This window comes from Protopterus annectens, chromosome 4.part1, assembly GCF_019279795.1.
Source record: "Protopterus annectens isolate FY-2018-M chromosome 4.part1, PAN1.0, whole genome shotgun sequence".
NCBI classification, from domain to species: domain Eukaryota; kingdom Metazoa; phylum Chordata; order Ceratodontiformes; family Protopteridae; genus Protopterus; species Protopterus annectens.
In genome coordinates, this window is record NC_056734.1 from 476,181,747 (window position 1) to 476,205,993 (window position 24,247).

The 24,247-nt window shown below is 40.9% G+C and overlaps 1 protein-coding gene across 2 annotated transcripts in view; it reads right to left on the reverse strand.

Moving 5' to 3' along the window:
• Positions 1-24,247, reverse strand: part of ACSL3 (acyl-CoA synthetase long chain family member 3) — a 943,201-nt gene that overhangs the window by 313,114 nt on the left and 605,840 nt on the right. Inside the window, exon 7 of one of the 2 annotated variants that reach the window (XM_044070290.1) lies at positions 13,556-13,700. In XM_044070290.1, the coding sequence (XP_043926225.1) occupies positions 13,556-13,700 (145 nt within the window). Of the gene's footprint in view, positions 1-13,555; positions 13,704-24,247 lie in introns of both variants that reach the window. The other variant, XM_044070288.1, reaches the window with a different exon arrangement.

Here is a 24,247-nt window from a genome sequence, read left to right on the forward strand (position 1 = left end):
ATTTAGAAGCTTCATACTTCATGAAAGTACACAAACTTATTTTATTTTTAATTTTACACTGACAAAATTTGAAGAAAGACAATGTTTTATAGAAGTAATGGATTTTTGAGCAAGTTACTAGTTCCACAACAAACCATATGTAAAAAATGTAGCTCTTGGAATTTTGCAGTATGGAGCTCTGTAGCTTCTGACCACTTACTATGATCATAGCAACAAAACATTTGGATAGGTTTTACAGATGTCCACTGAAGGAACTGAATCTGCTTTAGCCAAAGGTGGCATCAGACTGCTGACATGCAGACAGCTGATGACAAAATAGCTAGCTGGGTGGCTTTTCTACCTTTCCCAATAGTGGCTCTTTGCACCTCCCATCATCTAACCATCATGTCTGTCCAAGCACATTCAATAACTCGAACTCCCACAGACATACCTTACCAAAAGGACACAAGGCCCAAACAATATGTCCGACGTAGACCAACACGAAGTCCTGTCACTACAGTTGGTATCCTACAGATTGCTAAGAGGTGACCTGTGTTTGGCATGCAAGGTATCCTCCAACCATACCTCTTACCTTACTGAATTCCTCAGTTTTACGGGCAAAATAATGGGGTGCCATGAATTTTTTTTAATATACATATACAACTTTAAATTTATGGGTAATGTCACCAAGCATTGCCAGGGTACAGGGGCGTGCATGATGACGTCAGCTTCATGAGGCAGTGCCTGACTACCTGTCTGACACTCGGAGAAGCGGGAGATTTAAAAAAAAAAAACTTCAGTTGTTAACAGCTGCCAACTTGCTGGCAGCCTGTGGCCTTGTGGGAACTCTCCCTTTAACTGTAAACATAGGATTGCTATTTCTTCCTCCTGTGTCAGTGCTAGCTGTGCAGAGCTGGCGTGATGAAGGTAGGTTGTTACTGCTCTAAGGGTACAGCACTGTATTCTCACCAGTAGACGATTTTTAGCAAAAATAAACCTCGGTTTCTAATTTTGTTGCATTATGCACGTTTTTAGAAACTGCTTGGAAAGGGCTGTGAAGAATTGAGGAATCTTAGGTATTGATTGAGTGACAGAGTTTTACAAATGTGGCAGTAATTGTTTTGGGAAATGTACACCATTTTTTCCTGTAATATTTGGAGTTATCTGAGTTTTCTTCTTGGCATCAAGTCTACTGTGTTCATTCCCTCCAGTAGAGCTCTTTTGAGTGTGCACCTTTAACTCCTAGTGGGCGTGGCTTCAGCATTTAAAAATTGAAGTTATCACCTTACATTTTTAACAAATACCCATTGACAGAGGTCATATATCAGTACAATTGTGTTTGCTATCATGTATGCTTCAAGATAAAATTTTCCGATACCTTGTATGTAATATGGTTTTGGAATTATTAATGCAAATATGAACAGGCAATATTTGACGCCTAGAGGAGCAGTAGGGTGTAACTGCAGAAACGCCTGGAGACGTCACTCAGCTGTAATGAGTTAAGTACAGTGAGTTAATTGTAGTGACTAAAACAATGGCTGTGTTTGTTCAGGTGGTTTGTGAGTTTGCCCTACAGAACTACAGAAAATGAATAAATGAACATATACTTAAATCCTACTTCTCATGTTGGTTATTTTTAAGCCGGCTTTCTCTTCTGGTTTATAAAGTACCCACTTCTTATATAAAAAATTCACAATGACCATATGTGTGCCTGTTATTTTCCAGATATGTTTGTTTTCCATAGTTCAGCGCAGTATCATATAACAAGTAAAGGTTATTGTTTATTAAGATGACCTGCCTGCACACGCCTGTCAAGACAGGAACACCTGTTTATCAGGAAAGGAACAGCCAAACCTGCACAAACTTAATGAAATTGAAACAATGGCTATGTTCGGGTGATTTATTTGGTAATATTTCAGAAGATTAAGATGTTAAAGCATGCACATGAAAATGAATGAAATAATGAATTCAACAGCTTAAAGTTTGAAAAGTTGAAACCAGTTAGTTTAGTATCCGTGTAGTTTTGTCTGAAAGTCATGTTTCAGCATATCCATGTTTATTTGAAGTATAGTACGTATTTATCCTCTTAAATTGTGATAAAATGCACACTGAAGTTACGTTTTAACAATATGCGAATGGTGACCTATTATACAAAAATGGACTAAAGTGTGATGTGAATGAGAGTACAGAGTTGGTTCAGCCTCAATTAGCAAAGATCGGTTAGGTTTTCAGTTAAGTGAACGACCAATTTTTTTTTTTTTTAATCAACGCTTCTCTTATTCACTTACACATATACCTCTATGTAAGTTTTAAAGCTAGTAGTCAGGATGTGGGCATGTTGGTCCCCTAGGCTGGTTGCTAGTGGCCACCAATGGGCAGAGCTTGCCTGCAGCTTTGTATCAGCTTGATGTTAGGTCTTCTGCAGCTCTAGTTCTAATGCTTTTAATTTAATTTGGAGTGTGCATGGTACTGTCACTTGATTTTTTTTCCAGACAGTTGCAGAAGTGTAGGGAGGTCCACTTACTGCTTTTCATCCTGCCCGCCGCCTGTGCACTTCATGCACTTCCACAAGTTGAAGTGTGCTGTGAACAGAGAAGGAGCCAGAGAAGTTTGTAACTGTTTTTGTGCATGGTCTGTGTGTGTGTCAAAGTAAAGGAATTTGGAAATGGCAAGGGAGTTTTTTTCTTTATAATATATGCTATGCGATGTTAACCAGATATGGGATTCAAGTTTATGTAGGTCCCAAGGGGACTGCCACTGACTCCTGTGTGCTTAAATGAAAAGTACCTGAAGCTGTGAGTTGTAGGCACCATCCCATACATATTTGCATGTGTGCTTCAACTGACTGTGTTGGGGGATTCAAATTTATGCAATGATTTTAATTTTAAGTACTTTTGCCTTCTGTCGGGCACACTGCTGTTTTGTCTCTACAGCAGACCCTGCCTTTGTTACCCCAGGCACTTTGTAGCCTTGGCATCATACCTCTTAATCTCTCAGAGCAAGAAATCTGGACAAAGCCAAAAATAACAGTGGGACAAAGGCCCAAAAATAGTGATTGACAGATTTTAAATACTGCTCCTATAAATTCAGATAGTTGCTAGAATAATGGGTTTTGCATTATTATGTATTTTCTGAGGGATATGAAGTCTGAAATTCAAATATCTGCCATTACTTATTATTTTGTGACTTCAATCTTTGTGTTGGCCTCCCACAACTCCAATGGAGTGGGCAGGGTTACATAATTATGTATGTAAATTGTGTTAATGAGCTTCCCATTTTTGGTCAGTTGTACCTACTTTCCATGATATCTGTCCAGATTTTTGATGTATCCAGGTTGAGAGGTATGCCTCCAACCCATTACTGAGGGATTTACTGCACATCAGCAGGTCAAATAGTGTCAGAAATACTTGGCCTGGGGATCTAAATCTCTTTTGCAACATCAATAAAATGAAAAACAGCAGATGGTAAAAAAAAAAAACTCCTTCTGAATTCTGAAGAAGTCCCTTGATGTAAACTAGGAATGAAAGTGCTTAACTAAATCCATCTGATAAATAAAAGAGTTTTTTTTTTTTACCATCTACTGGTTTTCATTTTTTATTTTTGGTTTATTTGGTTCCTGAGTTGTGTAACATCAGTAAAATGGCTTGGAGAGGCAGGTGCATCTCACTGAGGATACCACTGCTATGGAACAGACTCCTCATCCACATAATACAAAGTTCATCCCTGTCCATATTCAAATGCAACTCAGATCTATGGAAGGAAAACATCAAAATTACCACATGGCTACTCCCTTTACTAGTAATAGACAGAGGCAGCTCCTAAATGCTTTATCCCATGCATGGGTCTCCTCAAATTATCTATGGTATAACCCCATTTATACTAATTAGGGGTAGTAAATAATTATCAGCCATGGGATGGGTAAGGCCAGTCTCTAACCAAATGGAATTGGTTAATTCAAGCATGAAAATGGAAACTGGCTTGGCTTAAAATGGCCCCCAATGGCAGCTAGCCTAGTACTTACCTCTGAACCTCTGAATCAGGTGCCCATATAAATATATAATTATTATTTATAGTGGATATGAAAAGTTTACACACCTCTGCTAAAATGCCAGGTTTTTATGATATAAAATGAGACCACAATAAATCATTTCAAATCTTTTCCCACCTTTAATGTGACTTATAATCTGTAGAATTCAATTGAAAAACAAACAAATCTGTTAGGGAAAAAATGTAAAAAAATTTAAAAAACATACAATAAGCTGGTTGCATAACTGTACACACCCTTAAACGAATTCCCAAAACCTCGAATTTCATACGGTTGAGACCATATAACTGAAGTTTTAGAACTTCGAAATTCTGAACGGAGATCTACATACAGCGCGGAACAGGAAATTCTCCCTTTTCCTCGCTGTAGTGCAATGTCGGAGTTGGTATATTTAAATAGCGGGGGGTGTGGGGGTGCAGGCAAAACCATTGAGGAACATGGTTTTAGGTTCCTTTTAGATTTCAGAGTTTTGAAGTTCTAAAACTTCAATCATATGGTCTCGATCATATGAAATTCAAAGTTTTGGGAATTCAAAATTCTGAAGTGAATCTATATATATATATATATATATATATATATATATATATATATATACATACACAATATATATATATATATATATATATATATATATATATATATATATATATATATATATACACACATACATACACAATATATATATATATATATATATATATATATATATATATATATATATATATATATATATAAAAAATAAAAGTTTATTTCTTCAGCATGGACTGCACTCTAGACAAGGCAGCACTTGGGGCGATTTCCCCTCTCTCCCTGCCCTTGCAATAATACTGCTCATTAGTTCTTGAATTCTCAACTCTTGAGGGGGTACTTTCAACAGTTAAGATGATGGTGAAGCACACCATTAGCTGTCAAAAGGAAAGAGGCACTTGTAAAAGTACAGAGGATATATTTATTGTTGGAAAATAAAAACACAAAATTTAACAACAGGAAACTGGGAGTAACAGCCAAGCCACTTATGCTGCCAAAAGTTTTAATTTTTTTCAAAGTTATGAAAAGGATATTTTGTAAACTAGGTGGCTCCAAAAGAACAGTGTGGTTTGGTTTGTTGGTTTAGCAATGATAATAATCTAATAAGTTTGATGATGTCAGTGTGTCTCTGGGTCCCTATAAAGAAAATGCATGCAGTTTTGTAGATCTTTGTCTAGGAATAAAAGGAAGTAAGTGACTTGCACAGGGTCATATAATACACAAGCTGGTTAAACTTAGGATTCAAAGTCATTTTCTATCTCTGACAGCCCAGAACATACAGTAACTCTCAACTTCTCTGCTCAAGAATTAGGAACAAAGTCAAAAATAATGACTGATAAATACCCAAAAATCAGGGGAAAAATTTTAAAAACTACTCAAATTCACTTGCCTTAATAAAACAGCAGGTTTTGAATCAACATACAATTTCTGAAGAAAAAGGTAAGAAACTCTAATGTCTGGTATTAGTAAGGAATTATAATTTATGTACTTACCTGAACTTGGCATCTGTGTTGTCCACTTCTATTCTTCCTCACTATTGGGTTACTGATCCAATCCTCAGATCTGACTCAGCCACATTTTTCACAGACTCAGGTCCCAGTCTCAAGCTCCTTCCTGTACCCACAATGGCCTACATTATACCCGGCTTCCTCAGATCAAGTTTGCTGCTGAATCATCTTATATGATAGGCACCTAATATGCAGAAGGAAACAAAGAAACCAGTCTCAAAAAAGGAATATAATGTTCCTATAAACACCATATATCCTCTAGGAACCCCTAGGCTGGGGGTGTAGCTGGGAGGGAAGGTGAGGAAGAATGGAAACAGACAACACAGATGCCAAGTTTTGGTAAGTACATAACTTATAAATTTGATGTTGTCCTTTTCATTCTACCTCACTACTGGGCTGGAGTCCCTAGCTATCTAACTCTCGGGTGACCTCAAGGAAGGATATGCTGGAGTACTGTAAAACCAAAACAAGCCCTGCTTCTGGAGACAATGTCCAATTTCTAATGCGTCACAAAGTTATGAGATTTTGACCAAGTGGATGCAGTACAGCTATCATCAATGGAAGTTCTACAGGAGAAAGCAGCTGATGCACTCACACATCTAGCAGAATAGGTGTTGGGAGGACAAGAGAACTTCAGACCATTTTTGGAATAAATCAGAGATATGCAGTCTGCAATCCATTTATTAGTACTACATGATAACTTTTTCATGTTTGAAATGGAAACCTATCAACAAAAGAGTGGGGTAGCGATGGGGGTTCATGTAGCCCCTGGACTTTGCCAACTTAGTTTTATGTTGGTGGGAAGTAACCTTTTTGGAGAAAATGGAATTACTTAAATATGTGAAGTACTATAGATGTTACATTGATGATTTAATTTTTGTGTGGGCAGGAACTACTGAACAGTTTGATGAATTTTGTAGACAGATCAATCATACAGTAACTTGGCTCAAATTTACTATTGGTACTTTAGTCCAATTTTTAGATGTAGAAATAGGGATGGATATTGACAAAAAAGACATTTAGGAGTAATGTTTATAGAAAGAAGACTTTCACTAATAATTATTTACATTTTGAAAGTTTTCATCCCAAATACATGAAAGTGAATGCATTTAAGGATCAAGTTATTAGACTCAGTAGAATGGTTAGTAACGATCAACAATTTAAAGTAGAGGATGAGGCACTTAAGCAGCTCTTCCTTTGTAGGGGTTATTCTGTTGGAACTATTGAGCGATGTAATCAAATATGTTGAGAATCATAGGGTTGATATGTATCACCCTATTCTTAAAGTTGGATTTCAGAAGAAGGATTTAAGTCAGAATTTCATACAGAATGAGAAATTTAAATGTGCATTTCCAGTACCTATGAGTGTTGATGGACCCAATATTAAAAGGATTGTACAAGAGAATTGGAAAATCATTTTGGGCAATGATGAACTGAGTAAAGTTATAGGAAGTCCAATTTTATTAATAAAAAAACTAAAAATTTGAAAGAGATTTTTGAAAGTGGTCATAGATGTGAAAATCACGATAGAGTTATTACTAAGTTAGGTACGTTTGCTTGCTTGAATTGTAATCAGTGTAGATATATGACAGGTGTGCACAGTCATCATTTTAAACATTTAAAACATTTAAAATACACTTTAACAGCTAGACATAGGTTTGATTGTCAGAGTGGAGGTTTAGTATATCTTGCAGTATGTTCTAACTGTGAAAATTGTTATATAGGAAAGACTATAAGAAAATTAAGGTACAGGGTTAGAGAACATCTCCTTGCTATAAAGAAAACATATACAAACAATGTGTTAGCAAAGCATTCATTAAGTTGTGAAAATTTTAAGAAATTTACTTTTTTTGTAGTAGAAAAAGTTAATACAGACTAATTTGTAGGTTCATTTAATAATTTTTTAGAGAGAATTGAGCTGAAATGGCAGATTTTTTTAAGAGCTGATGTAATACCTGGTATCAATGACAACATTTCAGTTAAAAGTTATTTAAATTATGTTAATTTTTGATATAAAGATGTTATAGTTATGTGTTATGTTTGAAGTTTTATGTTTAGTTTATATTCAAATACAAATTGAATTGTAAGCAAATATTTTATGTTTTTGAAGTATTACTGGTTATGGAACAACTATGCCTTTAAGATTTAATCATCACAGGATATGATGATGGGATGGTTTTGATATAAAAGGAAATGAAGTCAGTGATTTATTGTTTAATTCTGAAGAAGTTCTATAATAAATGGGACAAAAGCGTTCAATTTATTCTGGCTCCAGTGTATGTTTTGTTTTTGAGTTGGTTTTCTATTTTATAGTTTTTAGTTGAGAACTAAAACAAGCCCTGCTTCTGGAGACAATGTCCAATTTCTAATGCGTCACAAAGGTATGAGATTTTGACCAAGTGGATGCAGTACAGATATAATCAATGGAGGCTCTACAGGAGAAAGCAGCTGATGCACTCATAGATCTAGCAGAATGGGTGTTGGGAGGACAAGAGAACTTCAGACCATTTTTGGAAAAAATCAGAGATATGCAGTCTGCAATCCATTTAGCTAGAATAACTTACTGCTTGGCCTAGTCGGTTGGGTGAAAAGGACACTAATGACTGGTCGGATTTCCTACAGTGTTTCTTTCTGTGAAAATAAAAACATAGTTGCCTATGAACATTAAGAAGATGTAACAAATATTCCCGCTTCATGGCAAAATTTGGGAAGAAAACTGGCAATTGCATGGATTTGTTAATGTTAGACTCTGTGGATACTTTAGGCATAAAGGAGGGATCTGTATGAAGGGAAACTCGGTCTTCATGAAAAATAAGGTGGTTTCAAAGATAGGGCCTGAATTTCTTAAATTCTTTTAGCTGATGTGATGGCCACCAAAAATATAGTTTTCCGAGAAAGGTACTTCATTTCACAATCTCTAGCTGGTTCAAAGGGCTTCTGAGTTAGGCCTTGGAAAATAACAGTTAGATCCCACACAGGAAACAATGGGGGCAGGCCAGGTCCAGAGGAGAACAGCCCTCCTGTTGAAGGAATTAGTAGTCCACAAAAATCACTGAAACTGATAGGCCAAAGAAGAGCCATAAAAATGATAAAGTGGACTATTGAGGATAAGAAAGAAATTATGTATTGTGACTATTATGCAAAAAGCCCAGAATTTCCAGGTCATTCAAAAAAAAATCCACCTAGTAAATGCCTCTAGCAAATTGGTGTTAATTTGACAGAAACAGAGGTGGGTAAAGAGCAGACCACTGAACAGCTAGGGTCCACTGGAAAACTCACATAAAAAAACTTGCTAATGGGACAAGACTGATGGCAGCCACCATAGATCCATGAGCCTGAAGTATTAATCTCATTGGTGGTGATGGGAGGTCTAGGATTGTTTGCACTTGGTATCTCAGTGTTTGAATGTGATAGGGAGACAAAGATATTACTTGACTTGCTGTGTCCAGGAAAACCCTAATGAATTCCAAAATTTGTACTGGGGATGGAAATGATGTTTCCAGATTTGTAGTGATGCCTAGGGAACTGGATACCCAAAATGAATAATCCCTGGCTTGAATAAGTTGATGACTGGTTGGGGCAGTTAGAAGCCAGTCATCCAAGTACCGAAACATCTGGAATCCCTGCAGTCTGGGATGAGCTGCTATTACTGTCACACATATGGTAAAAACGCTGGGGGCTGTGGTGAGTAACTAGTAGTGACTGGTTCCCAGCCGGAAGCGCAGATGACTTCTGGAGCATCTATCCATCTTGATGTGGTAGTATGCATCCTGCAGGTCTCGTCCTGAATCATGACCATCTGGTACTTTGACTTCTTTACATGCACATTTAGATTGCTTAGATCCAGGATTGGTCTCAAGTCCCCAGTTTTCTTTGGCACTAAAAAGAAGCCCTAAGAAGAACAAGTCCTGAACCTTTTTTGTCCATTTGGGACATCTTGGGTGACTTTTTTTTTTAGAATAGATTTTGGATTTCTCATATCGCATACTCCCTCTGTCTGAGTGGAATATCAGGGAATCTGCTCTATTTTTATGGAAGTGGAAGGGAAAAGGGAATATAATAGCCTCTGGAAATTATGCTTAACACCCAGTCATTTATTGTTAAATTGGTCCAGGGATTTGGGTATAGCAAAAAACAACCCCTGACTGCCTCCAGAGTTGAGCAGTCGGCATCACTTCAGGAGCACTATCTGGGCTTGTCAGAGAAGGGTTCCCTGAAGCCCTGATCCTGTGGACCCCCTCTGCCTCTGGGGTGGCATCTCCCATTGAACCCTCCTCTGCCCCTGGAGGACGAATCCCCGCATTGATTCTGAAAAGACCCTTGAGATTTTTCAAAACCAGGTTTTCTTACCTTCTTATTGATTTCCTAAGAAAAAACAAAAAGTCACTGGACACCAACCAAGGATCCACAACGATAACCCAAAAAAAACACAAATCCACCACAGCAATACAAGGAAGAAGCTACACCAAAGACGAAGCGAAATCCTTTAATTCCAGCAAGATTACAGACTAAGCGCTTTCACCAGACTCTGATGATACCAGTTTACTGGTGAAAGCGCTTAGTCTGTAATCTTGCTGGAATTAAAGGATTTCGCTTCGTCTTTGGTGTAGCTTCTTCCTTGTATTGCTGTGGTGAATTTGTGTTTTTTTGGATTTCCTAAGAAAGTCTGCTGAGGAGTGGAAAACCTGATCCCCGCGGAAGACAAGGTCTTTCCTTCCTTCTTGCTGCAGGTTAAAGTATCTTTCACAAATGGGTCAAACAAAGGCATGCCATCAAAGGCAGCATTCACAACGGACACCTTGAAAGGTTCTGCAAAGTCACAAAGCCTCATCCAGGCATGTCTTCTAATAGCAATACCTGACCTGAATGGGAGATGAGCCTCATGGAAGAATTAAACAGGGAAGAAAGAGTAGCCAACTGGGGGTGATACTTTCTTGAAGTCTTCTTCCAACATGCTCTCTGCTAGAAAGTCAGAAAGTTCTTTGACCAGATCTCTCTGCAACCGAGTGCAATGTGCTAGAAGGTAGCCAAGGCATAAACGCACTTACCAAATCTGTCCATCGCTCCTGACTCTCTGTTCAGCAGATTTGCAGTTGAGCGCCACTCGGCAAGCTCTTTTGTGGTAGCTGGTGCCACAACATCTACCTGTATGCCTTGGTCCAGGGTAGATGGTCCTTGGAGGTGGGGGGTATCAGGACATTTGGGTATTGATTTGATGAAGTTCAGCTCCTTCCAGGACTGGCAGGAGACAATCTATGAGGTTGTCTGCCTGGGGAGGGGTCACCCAAGATGCAGATGGGCCCACTCCAAAAGTCTCCAAAAACAGTGACTCTTCAGAAGAAGGATTTTGGGCTGACCAGCCACCTCTCTGTTTAAGGATCTCTAAAATTTCTCCAAATGAGACATCTTCTGGTGGTGATCTTTGGGATCCTTCTCCCTCATCAAAGTCGGTCTTCTGTCAGTGACTCCATAGGGGAGTCTATGTGCCTCCATTTGTACATCTTGCGAGGAACCTCCTCTGCAGGATGCTCAGGGGAGGTGTCAAAAGAACAGGGAACTCCTTCTAGAGGAATGTCTTAGAGGCTTTTCAAGGAGGGCTGACCCTGGACAGGTATGACAGGCTCAGCACTCAGAATCAATGAGAGACGACAGGGAAGATCACAGTTCTGAGAGGTTGGATCTCTGTGAGAAGAAAAGAGCCTTTCCACAACATGCAAGGCCGATGGACCCAAAGGAACCCTCCCCAAACTCCTCAGACCCACGGCAGTCAAAGAGGAAGGGACCCGAGCTATCAAGCTCCAAAGCTCTGAGGGGAAGGGATGGGTTTGACAAGGTCGGAGATTAACCTCTACCCCCTGATCCAGCTCTGGCATCACTGATCAGAGACCTACTCTGATCCAAAAATCTCAGAGCAGAGAGAAACATGGTAACTATCCGAGTCGAGGAAGTCAGCTTCCTCGGATCCAAAGCCAACTCTCTTGGTTGTCCACAATCCTGGGGCACTGAAACGAAAGGTCAAATCAGAATAGGAGATCTAGCTTGGGTCACAGGAGTACACACAGATCCTAGATGGAGTAAGTAAATCCCACATCTGAAGCTGGGTTCTGAGAAACCTCTGCATCATCCTTTCATATCTAGTTCAAAGAAGCTTCTGGAGGATCTAGAGGAAGCCACGGACTCTGGTCTGGAATGGCTGGTTGAAGTTTGCAGGATTTTAGGTGGTAAGGTCGAGAACACCAATCTAATTGACAATTCAGGAGTTCGGCTCTGAACTCTCAGACCCAAAGAGCTAGGATCCAAGCAAGCAGCTGAACATCTAGGAGACAGAAAAATTAAAGCACTTCCTTTTGGATCAGAGGAATGCTTTGGATCCACTGAAGCCAAGGTTGGTCTCAGATTTGATAACTTAGAATCCATAGATTTCAGTAATTTTGTAGGTGGCTCCGAAGCAGGTTCAAAGACTTGTGAGGGCACTTCTTGGCATCTGAAGAGCTAGAGAGAGGTTTGGGGGGGGGGTTTGAGCCCCTATCAAAGTTGAGGATGAAGAAGGCAAGAGTTCTTTTAAAATTAGTTTGTTTCTGCTGTCTGCTATGGCCCTGGAAAAGAGAAAAAAATATAATAATATGAAATGTATCTGTTAAACAAATTTGAAAATAACTCTTTCGAACGCGAGACTGAAGAAACCGCATCTGTTAGTAATGCTGGAAAACGGGATCTGAGGAAGCTGGTTAGAGTATAGAGCATTGTGGGTAGAGGCAGGAGGTCAAGACTGGGACCCAAGTCTGTGAAAAATGTGGCCGAGTTGGATCCAAGGATCGGATCCATAGATCAACTGTAAGGAAGAATAAAAATGACGACATCAGATCTGTTTTCTTCAGTGATTTACCAGGAAGTCAAAACATTTACAAGGAACGGGGCATAAATATTAGGCAATATCAGGAACAGTTGAGAGCAATGGCAGAGCACTTTAGCTAATGCGCTATGTATCACCTCCTAGTTCATCAATCAGGGAGTACAATATCTCATCAGCTGTTCCGCAGGTTGCTTAATTTGAACATTAACATAACCCTTTGGAATACTTTAAATTAGGTTGGATTTTATATTTTCTCATGCCAACATAACTAACACACGCACACACACACACACACACACACACACACACACACACACACACACACACACACACACACACACACACACACACAAATAGTAAAACTTGTCCAATAATGCACATTTACATGTGCTATTTTACATTTAATTAATCATATGATTTTTTAATCAAATTCCTCATTTTAACATTTTTCATTTGTTACAAGGGTGTATGTAACATGTAATGTTTTCACTGGTTAAAACACTGAGGTTTCTTGTTTCTTAACAGAGGTGTGTGTGTGTGTGTGTGTGTGTGTGTGTGTGTGTGTGTGTGTGTGTGTGTGTGTGTGTGTGTGTATACGCAGAAATACCTCTCAACCTCTTAAAGCAAGAAATAAACAAAGACAAAGCCATGCATAAAAGTGGGACAAAGGCCCCAAAATAGGGACAATTTTTAAATATTGCACTTACAAACTTAGAAAGTTGATAGAATAACAGGTTTTGTATTAGCATTAATTTTTCTGAAGGATGTGAAGTCTGAAACTCAAATGTATGTCATTATTTTCTGACTTCACTCTTTAATGATTTACCAGTAATCTGTCAGAAAACCATAGTTTTATGAAAAACTGACCAGAAATATGAGGCCAAAATGTGGACATTCTGTGAAAATCTGTATAGTTGAGAGGTATGCACACAGATACAAATGAAGGTATACTGGTATGCATTGTTTGCTTTCATTCTTAGTTCTTCTCCATCTTTTTAAGACACAGTAAAAATACTTAATCCTTTGTGCTTTTTTATGCTGATTTTGCTGTATGGCTCAGTTTCAAGAAATGTTTACCACAGAACACATGAATAAAGAAACTTTCCAAATGCGCTATTACAATAAAAACAAATGGCTACATACGTAAGGTTATGAACTCTTTCCGACATGCCAGTAACACCAGCAATGAGATTAGCGTGTGAGATCATTACACCCTTAGGGATTCCTGTAGATCCACTTGTATACATAATTACTGCAATGTCTGATGGCAGAGGCTTATGAAGTTCATCTTCTGAAAAAAAAAAACAAAATTAATTATTGCTTGAGTTGCAGTCTGGCAGAAACCTAAATGAACCAATTACATTTTATAAACTTATGGCGGTTTTACTTTCTTTCCAGGGGAAGCAAAACATCACAGTGGTGATTATTGCAAAATACACAGCTACAATTAACGAGGTTTTGAGTTATTCCTCATTCAGAGTGGTCTAAAGTTTAGAAACCTGTCTGGGAGGCTATAAGGATCTATGATTAAACCCTCTTAAATTAATCCTTCAACTTGGCATTAAGAAGTAAAACTGACTGCCACAAACTACCAGTATTTATGCTTCATTTAGCAACTGAAACAAAGGAGTGAAAACTAAAAGGCTGCCCCATCCCCACTAGTATAACATCTGTAGATTACAAAAATAAAGCACGTGTGAGATTATAAACAACACAGTTTGGGACTGTTTAAAAAAATAAATGGTTCATTCCAAAGTCCTAAAATGAAAGATAACATTTCCACAAATGTCTAGAGATCCTGGTAGAAACCAGTTTACACAGTGTAGCAGTAAGATAATCTTGACCTGAGGATTTACTCATTTTTAACTGTGTACCAGTAAATGGAATATCATCTCTAGTAGTCCCTCTAACAAAAACTGGACTCTGGATCAATCAGATTCAAAATAACTGCATTAAGAAAAGAATCAGTACAACTCTCATCATTATCAAGAGAAAAGTATAGTGGTGTAAGTAAACTTGTCGTAACAGTAGACGTTGTAATAGATCACTGTTGCAAGTGCCTAAACTGGGTCTATATCACTTTGTCAAATCACAAATCAGCAAATGCCTATTCGTCGAACAACTATTCATTGAAGCTAATAATCATCGAAATGAGTTTTCGTGTGAAATTTTTCCTAGGGCAAACCAATGGTACTCCACCCTAGCAACCGTGAACGAAACCATAAAACTTAACACCTACCGAGGTGGGGGGGCTACACCCCCTACACCCCTCCTTACTAAATATACCAACTCCGAGATTGCACTACAGGGAGGAATAGGGCAAATTCCAGATGGTGGCCACCCTCTGGTTTGCCCTAGGAAAATTTCACAGAAAACTCAGTTCGATGATTAGTAGATTCAATAAATAGATGCTCAGTGAACAGGCATATGTTGATTTGTGATTAAACAAAATTATATAGACCCACCTAAGCTATTTGTGTCCTGCCCAGAGGACTGTAATTTGCACAAATAATCAAGAACCACTAGAAGCATACAGGCCTGAAAAGCGTCCTGGTTTCAAAACTTAAGGGTACCTGCTCCAGAGTGCAAAATTAGAAAAAGAGAAAAGACCCCTGAAAGAACAATGCTAGGAAACAAATCAAACCGTAAACCAAATATAAAAAGGCCTATACATCCACATCCTGGCACAGAATGCCAAAATGAGATGGCTGGAGGAAGAGTGGGGCAGCTACTGAAACAGTGACCTATTAGAACATGTACCGTTATGTCAAGTTTACCTATACAGCTTTACTATGTTCAACACTGAGATCACTGTTGCACTAGCCCAAGCTATTTGGATAAATTACCGTAGCTTAGAAAGGGGTGCCTGTCATTTGATTGACAGCATTTTAAGGAAAGAAAAAAAACTTTTACAGACAGAGGAATTTTCTTTTTTCCTCACTGGTCTGTAACCTCAAAGTAGGTATATTTACCTGCAAAAAAAGTTACTTCTGTAGTTCGGCAAAAATTGCTTTGCTCCTCTTCTTTCGAACATTCAGCACTCAATAAAACTGCTGCTGATCATTTGACATATATCCCTTAGAAAGTAAACAGGCAGGAGGAAAAAAAAACTAAGAATCCAAGAACCCCTGGTGACTGGTCCTAGCAAAGCCTGTTCTGGGCCTGGAAAAGGAATCTAATTTGTAGTGGTTTGTAAAAGTATGCACACGTGACCAAGCTGCTGCCTCAACAATAATCGTATGCACACATGACCAAGTTGCTGCCTCAACAATAATCCCTGTCCATTTTCAATCTCAACTTAAATCTATGGATTGGAAACAGAAAATTTACCCCAGGACTGCCCCTGTACTACTAATGGACAGAGGCAGCTCCTAAATGTTTATCCCACGCATGGGTCAGCTCAAATTAGCTATGGTATGATACCACTTATTCTTGTTAGGTATAACTTTGTTATATGAGGTCTTCTTTACTATGTAACTATGTGCTAGGAGTGCTATGCAATGCAAAATATTTTCCGTATTACATACTAACTGCCCTGTATATTTGTAATCTGGAGCTTTTCTCCCTGGGCCTCTGCTGAAAATGGACCTATGTCCAGTTGGACTATCCTGGTCAACAAATGTAAAATAAAATAAAATAAAATAAATAAACAAATAATATATAATTACAGACTATGGGATGGGTAAAGCAAATCTATAACCAAATGGGATAGGTTATTTTGAGTACAAAAAGCGAAACAGGCTAGGTTTAAAATGGTCACAATGGCAGCTAGCCTACTACTACCTATGAACTTCTTGGAGTCCACCCCATCCCAGAAAGCCACCAAAGAAGCCAAAGCCTTTGTGGAATGGGCCCTAACCCCAACAGGAAGTGGTTTATTGTGTGGACTACAACAAAAGTAACAGTAACAATAAACCATCTGGAAATAGATTGCATTGACCCTGGATGCCCTTTCCTTCATATGAGGCAAACAGCTGATCAGCTACCCCAAAGGTTTGAGTTTTGTCTAGCCAGTATCTCTGTTGCCTGTGGACATCCAGAGTGTGATGATTCTCTTTTTCCCTTGTTCCTTAGTTCAGGGAAGAATACAGGGAGATTAATAGTCTGGCTCAAGGTAAACTCTGAGATCAGTTTAGGCATATAAGAAAGATCAGTTTTCAAATAAACCATGTCCTTGTGAAAAATAAGCTAAGGCTGGCTCACTGTAAGAACATATAAATCAGATATTCACCTAGCGGTAGTCAGAGTAATAAGTAAAACAATCATGGACATTAACAGCCTCAATTCAGCCTGATGAGCTGGTTGAAAAGGAAAAAATAAAAGAGTAAGCTTTTCAAGCGCAACGTTCAGATACCAAGGAGAAGCCACCTGTTTTTTAGGTGGACAGATATGAAACACCCCTTTCAAGAACTGTTTGACCTGAGAATTGTTAGAAAGGGCAAATCTAGGTACAGACAAGCAGAAATTGCCAACAAATATAACCTTGATAGTAGAATAAGGAATGCCAAATGATAGCAACTCTCACAAATAATCAGGAACCAGAAGCAGCCAGGAAGGAAGGGAGTCCTGGTTCTTGGACTGGCATCAAAAAGAAGTTATGTACTCACCATAACGTTCCATGTTGGTAGTCCATCTCACCCTTCATTTTTACATATGGGTTCAGAGCCACCTCGTGGCGAAGCAGGTATCCCATAGTGCACCAGTACAAACCCCAGATCTTGTTTGCTGCTCACTAGAAGAAAAAAACCATAACAGACAAACCAATACTAAAGGGTCTCCAACCAAAGATAACCAAATTATTATTATTGTTATCTCCAGATCTTCCGGGATGGGGGCAGGAGGGCGGGTTGGTAAAAATGAAGGGTGAGATCGACTACCAACATGGAATGTTATGGTGAGTACATAACTTCTTTATGTTGTGTAGTCCAATCTCATCTTCATTTTTACATACGGAACAGCATCCCTAGCACCTTATTCTTGGGTGGCTCACTAGAAAATAATCCTAAGCACCGTGGAGCCAAAGGATGCTCTACCCCTGGAAGCTAAATCCAATTTGTAATGTGTAATAAAAGTGTGAGGGTTAGCCCACGTAGCTGCTGCACCAACATTATCAAGTGGGACCCTGGCTTGAAAGAATGCAGAAGTAGACAGCGACCTGGAAGAATGAGCCTTGATCCTGCAGGGTAAAGGTCTGCCCTCCAAACTGTAGATAAAGGCTATGCAACTGGAAATCCAGTTAGATAGTGTCACTTTAAAAACTGGTAAGCCCAATCTGGAGTCAGAAAAGGAAATGGATAGTTGATCTGATTTCCTACATTCCTTGGTCCGCTGTAAATAAAAACATAGTTGTCTATGAACATCCAGCTGATGAAAACTGTATTCAGCTGCATTACAGTGATTAGGGAAGAAAACTGGAAGTTCTATGGATTGATTTAAGGTAGCAGGGGAACAAACGTTGGGGACAAAGGAGTGATTAGTACACAGTGACACCCTGTCCTTGTGAAAGATCAAATAAGGTGGCTTAACAGACAAGGCTTGTAGCTCCGATACCCGTCTAGCTGACGTAATAGCTACCAAAAACAAAGTCTTCCAAGACAAAACTTTCAATGAAGATGAGTGTGAAGGTTCAAATGGGGCAGAAGTCAGTTTGGACAACACAAAATTTAAATCCCAAGAAGCCACAGCTTCTTGCAGTGGTGGTCTCAAAAGAGTGATTCCTTCAAAAAAGTCTTGCATAGCTTATGAGACATTCAATTGTTATGTGAAAACTCTAAGTGAAAATGAGAAATCGCCACCAATTGGACTCTGATAGTGGTGGCGGCAGCTCCTTGTCGACAAAACTCAGAGAGAAATTCCAAAATCACAGGGATAGAAGCAGTGTAGGGATCTACATTCATTTTCTGTGTCCAAATAAAAAATATTTTCCATTTACTTCCATACCGCCTCCTAGTTGAAGGTTTATTGGAGGACATAAGAATATGTGATACTGAGGATGATACATCATGAAGCCTGACTAGGGATGGAACTGGAGCAGCCACGCTGTCAACCTGAGGGTGTGGATTGAGGGATGTGGCGAATCTGACATGTGAGTCAACAGATCTGGAGCTGGGTCCAGGATCCAAGGATCGTCCAGGAGAAGAGGTTTGAGAAAAGGGAAACAGACCTGACGAGGCCAGTAAGGAGCAATGAGGATCAACTTGCTTCCCGGCCCACTGGCTTTCTGAATCACTTTGGAAATGAGAGGAAATGGAGGAAAAGCATACAGAAGTCCCATGGGCCAATCGTGAGCCAGAGCGTCTCTGGGTGTCTCCCCTGGAGGGGGAACGAGGAGAAAAATAGCTGCTGCATTTGGTACTGACTGGGCTGGCAAAGAGGTCGCAGCAAGGTTGTGTTGCGGAAAATCTGTTCCACTGTTTCCTGTTTCAGAGAGCACTCATGAGGCAGTAGGATCGCCCAGCTGAGCTTGTCGGCTATCACGCTGGTCGTCCCTGGAATAAGCGTTGCAACCAGAAAGCACTGGGAAGAAATTGCCCATTCCCAAACTCGCATGGCCTCTCGACAGAGTGGGTAAGATCTGGTACCGCCCTGTTTGTTGATATACCAAACTACCGACATGCTGTCTGATTGTATCGCAATAGTCCAGAGAAGAAGAAGGTCTTGAAGTGCTTGCAACACCAGGAGCACCACCCTCATCTCCAGAACATTGATATGCAGGTGAGCCTCATGTTCTTGCCATGTGCCTTGGACAGTCCTGCCGAGATAATGCCCCCCCCCACAACCCGATCTGGGAGGCATCCGTGGTCACAGTGGCAACAGGTTGGGCAGGAACAAAGGGAGCACCCGTGATCAACTGGTTGGGAGCTATCCACCAAAGAAGGTCCTTCTTGCATGATTCCGTCAACAGGATAGGATAACTCAGCGGGAGATATTGGAAGGACCATTGGGAATCAGAAGCCACTGAAGATTTCTCACATGCATCCTGGCTAATGGTACTACTATAGAATGGTGGAAGCCATAGTCCCGAGGAGCTGAAGAATCCACTTCGCTTTGACCTTCCGCAATGGAAGAAGATGTTGAATTTGAAAGATTAAGGTTTGTGCCCTGTCAGCAGGGAGACAAACTGTCATGTTCACTGAGTCTACCTCTGCACCTATAAAAATCACAGACTGAGAGGGCAATAATGCAGATTTTTCCCAATTTATGGAGATCTCTAATTGAGCACAAAGTTGAATAGTGGCATCTCTGTTTTGGAGGAGTAGATGCCTGGTGGGTGCGGTCAGGAGCCAGTCGTCCAAATACGGAAACACCTGGAATCCTTGACGTCTCAGGTGAGCTGTCACTACTGCCATGCATTTGGTGAACACCCTGGGAGCTGTGGTGAGACCAAAGAGCAGAGCACGAAACTGATAATGACTGGCTCCCAGCCGCAAGCGTAGATGGCTCCTGGATGCCTTGTCCATTTTTATATGGTAGTAGGCATCTTGGAGATCTAGACAGCACATTCAATAGTCTTTCCCTAACAACGGGAGTATCGACTGCAGAGTTACCATCCGAAACTTGTCCTTCTTCATGGATTCGTTTAACCTGCTGAGGTCCAATATTGGCCTCCAATCTCCAGTTTGTTTTGGTACTAAAAAGATCCTGGAGTAAGTTCCAGATCCCATCTGGTCTGCTGAGACGAACTGCATGACTCTTTTTAAAAGCAACTTGTTGATCTCCACAGTTGCCTGATCCCGGTGATTGGGTGGTATATCTGGGATCTTCTTGGGAACAAACGGTGGAAGGTGGAAGGGAAAAGGGCATGATGCAGTCTCTGGTAACAACTCTTTGTACCCACTTGTCTTGAGTGATATTTAGCCAGGCTTCTGGATACTTCTTGTTCACACCAAGTGAGTGAGTCCTTCACCTTGGAACCAAACAATGAGGAACCATCAAATGGAGCGTTGGTGAAAGTAGACTTGAATGATTCCGCAAAATTACACAAGTGCATCCAGGAGTGACGCCTCAGGGCAACTCCTGAACCCGCTACTCTACTCGCTCCATCAGCCTCATAGGAGATAAGCTGCACGGAGGAGTTAACTATAGAATTTAAGGTGGACAACTGAGCTGAGATCTTGTCAGGGACTCCTCAGTACATGCACCTTGTATAGAATCTCCTAACTCCTTGAGGAGATCCCTCTGTAATCTCGTGAAGTGAGTGAGATAGCTCAATGATCGAAGGGCAAATGCTGCTGAACTAAAGATACGCTTCCCAAATATGTCCATCTGTCGAGAATCCTTATTTGGCAGATGAACAGAGGAAGAAGTCTCCACCAGCTTCTTCTTTGTGGCCGCCGCCGCCACCACCATGGCATCTATGGGAACGCCCTTAGACAAAAACTCTTTACTGGGAGGGGCAGACAGAAACTTACTGGGTCTCCTGGGGACTGGCTCCATGGCATCAGGAGTATCCCACACCTTTCGACTAACTAGATCCATTAGTTCATCAAAAGGTGTAGACACCCAAGAGGCATAAGGTTGAGACCCGAAAGCTTTCAGGTACACAGACTCCTCATCAGAAGAGTTGACAGTGGGCCAGTCGCACCTCTGCTTAAGAATCTCTAAGATGTCCACAAAGGAGACATCATCAGAGGACGACTTGGGGGACCCTTCCGTCTGCTCGAGGTCAGTGTCCGATGCCAAGGACTCATCCTGGGAGTCAACATGCTTCCTCTTACATAGCCTCTTCTGGGGAGGCTCCTCGAAAAGCCATTCCGGGGAGGCCTCGGAAGAGGGGGGGCCACCAGCCGATGGCTCCTGAGGCTGAGGGTCTCTGCTGTCTCTGGAGAGAGAGTAGGGGCTGAGACCGAAGTGGGTGCTCTCGGTGGAAGAGTGCTGATACCACTGGTAGGGGCTGGAGAATGAGACAGCACGCTCCTCATCTCAAACGCCGACCTCTCCGGCTCTGAAGACCTCCCCTGCTCCGAAGAGACAAAGGTTGACGTCGGAGCCAGAGCCGTCGGCTCTGAGATAGGTGCAGGGTCTGAGCTCACCCTGGCCGATGCACTGAGAGGAAGGCTTGAAACCGAAGATCGATTCCAACCCTCCCTATCGGCACTGACAGGAGAGCTTTGGCCCCTGGACAAGACGGATGGCACCAAGTGTGTCAGAGCCAAACCCAGCGACAAAGGGAGCTGGAACCGATAGTACCTCTGGTGGCACCAAGCACTCCAGTGCCGAAAAGCCAACATGGCTCGGAGGAGGAATAGCAGACAAGGGCAAAGCTGGATCGAGTGGCTCCGGAGACGACTGGGTCAGATCCAACAATAATTTTGGTAAGGCAGACGACTTCAGGAATCTCAACACTACCCTCTCCACATCTTCTTCCGAAAGGCTCCTGGAAGATCTGGAAGACATAGTAGGGGATCTTGATCTAGGGGGCACTGAAGACTTTAGTACTATGGAAACTGGTAGGGAATCCACAGGCCGGCTCCGAGAAGCAGATTCAATTGCTGATTCAATCGGTTCTGAGATCGGCTCCGAAACACTTGGAACTGACTCTGACACCACAATAATGCTCTCCTTTGGCTCCGAAGGCAGTGGAGTTGAGGAGGCAGATTTTGACTGTTTAGAAGGTGGCTCCAAGACACCAGCTGGCGCTGGAGAAGGCCTTTTTGAAGACTTAGATTTGCCAGACTTGGAGGAAGCCGAAGAACTGGATAGAACTTCCTCAAAAGATGGTTTTAGTAGACCCTTGAGTATAAGCTTGTTCTTTCTCTCCTGTAACACTCTAGGAGAGAAAGCATGGCAGAACAAGCACGATTCCTGCAGGCGGATGGCCCCTAAACAGTAGACACAGCTACTGTGGCCAATCCGTTAAAGACATCTTTTGGGAGCATTTCATGCACTTCTTAAAACCCGAAGGTTTGTGCTCCTTACTCTCTTTAGACATTACACACACACACACACACACACACACACACACACACACAGGAACGGAAGAAGAAGAATAATGAGGGAAGAGGACTAGGTCCTCTAACTAAAACGGGCCTAGCCCTACAGAAGAAAGTACCACGAGGACTAGGTCCTCTAACTTAAATGGGCCTAGCCCGGTGGAACAGAAACTAGGTCTTCTAATTTAAACAGACCAGAAAACACACACACAGAAACTGTATATAACTCTATGTGGAACAATTAGAAGAAAAAACTAACGTACTAAAGGAGGAACTCCAACCCTTAGCAAATAACCAGCGGATCCCCGCCAAAAATACAATCTCAGATTAAGGAAACTAAGCTGCCAATAATGGTCTAGAAAGACAGCAGAATAACAGGAGCCCCTGTTAACTATCAGCGGAAAACCGCCACAAACTAACAAACTACCTGATAAGGAAAAAAGCACAACGGCGCCTACAAGAACTCTAAACTGACACACAGGATACCAAACTAACAACAAGTTTAAGCTAAGAATGCACCGACAAGGTCAAACAACAATACTGCCTAAGATAATATCACCTTACAACACCGTAATAACTGTAACACAAAATTTAAATAGAAGAATTTTAACACTTAGCCAGAGCCAAGAGAAGCACAACTGAACTCGTCAACACGGCAAACGAGATCTGGGGTTTGCACTGATGCACTATTGGATACCTGCTTAGCCACGAGCCAACCAGAAGTCTTCGAGCTTGTAAATCGGCCAAGTCGGAGCAGAGGATCGGCTCCAAACCCATATGTAAAAATGAAGGTGAGATTGGACTACACAACATCTATGGTTTTCAAGTGGCATTTCTTTTGCCTTGCTTAATACCTGCTGCACATCCTAACAAAAAAGGTGCTTACAAAGTATCAAAATTCTATCATCCAAGCACTTCAAAAGCTTTTGGGTTGGGAAATTTAAAACAACCCCTGTTTTGTGTGCGCAATTATAGTTTATAGGAAAGCATAAGGTATTTGCTCTTGGCCAGACAGAAAAGAATGGAGAAAGTATAGTTGTAAGAGCTTCTCATAACAGTAGATGCCCTTCTGATAACTATTGTATTTCTCCAAACCGCTGGGTTATTTCACCAGGTTCAACATGTGACCTAAGCCCACAGGCATAAGGGTGCTTAAACAGACGTATGAGCATAAACCCTCAGACTATCTTAACACAAATCCAGATGCAGGTCTCAACCCTGTCGGTCTGTTCTACATATGGTTGCTAGTGCCACTGGCCTTCAGTGGTTCAGATAAGTACTGCAACAGTGACCTAAGGAAGAACATCTACTGTTAACTAGTCCAAAAAGCAGTCACACTACAACTTTTGGGGAATGTTTCTGGAACTGTTTCTGAAACTTTAGAAGAACCCTGGATCGCATTGGAAAGGGTAGAAGAGCATACAGAAACATTCCTGTCCATGGAAATGAGAAGGCATCTATCTTCCAGGCCTATTTGCAAAGAGTTCTGCAGCAAACTGTCTGTTCTGAGAGGAAGCAAACAGATCTACTTGGTGTTCCCCCACAATTGGATCAAATCATGGAAGACATCTGGATGAAATTTCCACTTGTGAAGGTCTGTCCTGGTCCTCTCGAGTTTTACTCTGATAGAACATATGAAGCCTGAAGAGTGAAACTGTGCCAAGTTGACATCTCCCAATCTATCATAACAAGGTAAACAGTGTATGATCTGTTAACCCTAACACACACACACACGCGCACACACACACACACACACACACACACACACACACACACACACACACACACACACACACACACACACAATTTGTTTATGTACTACATCATTGTGGTGCAGTCTTTGTAAACTTGCTGAGGTACAGGAGACCAATCATGATTTAAAGTTAAGTGTAGATCCCTGCCA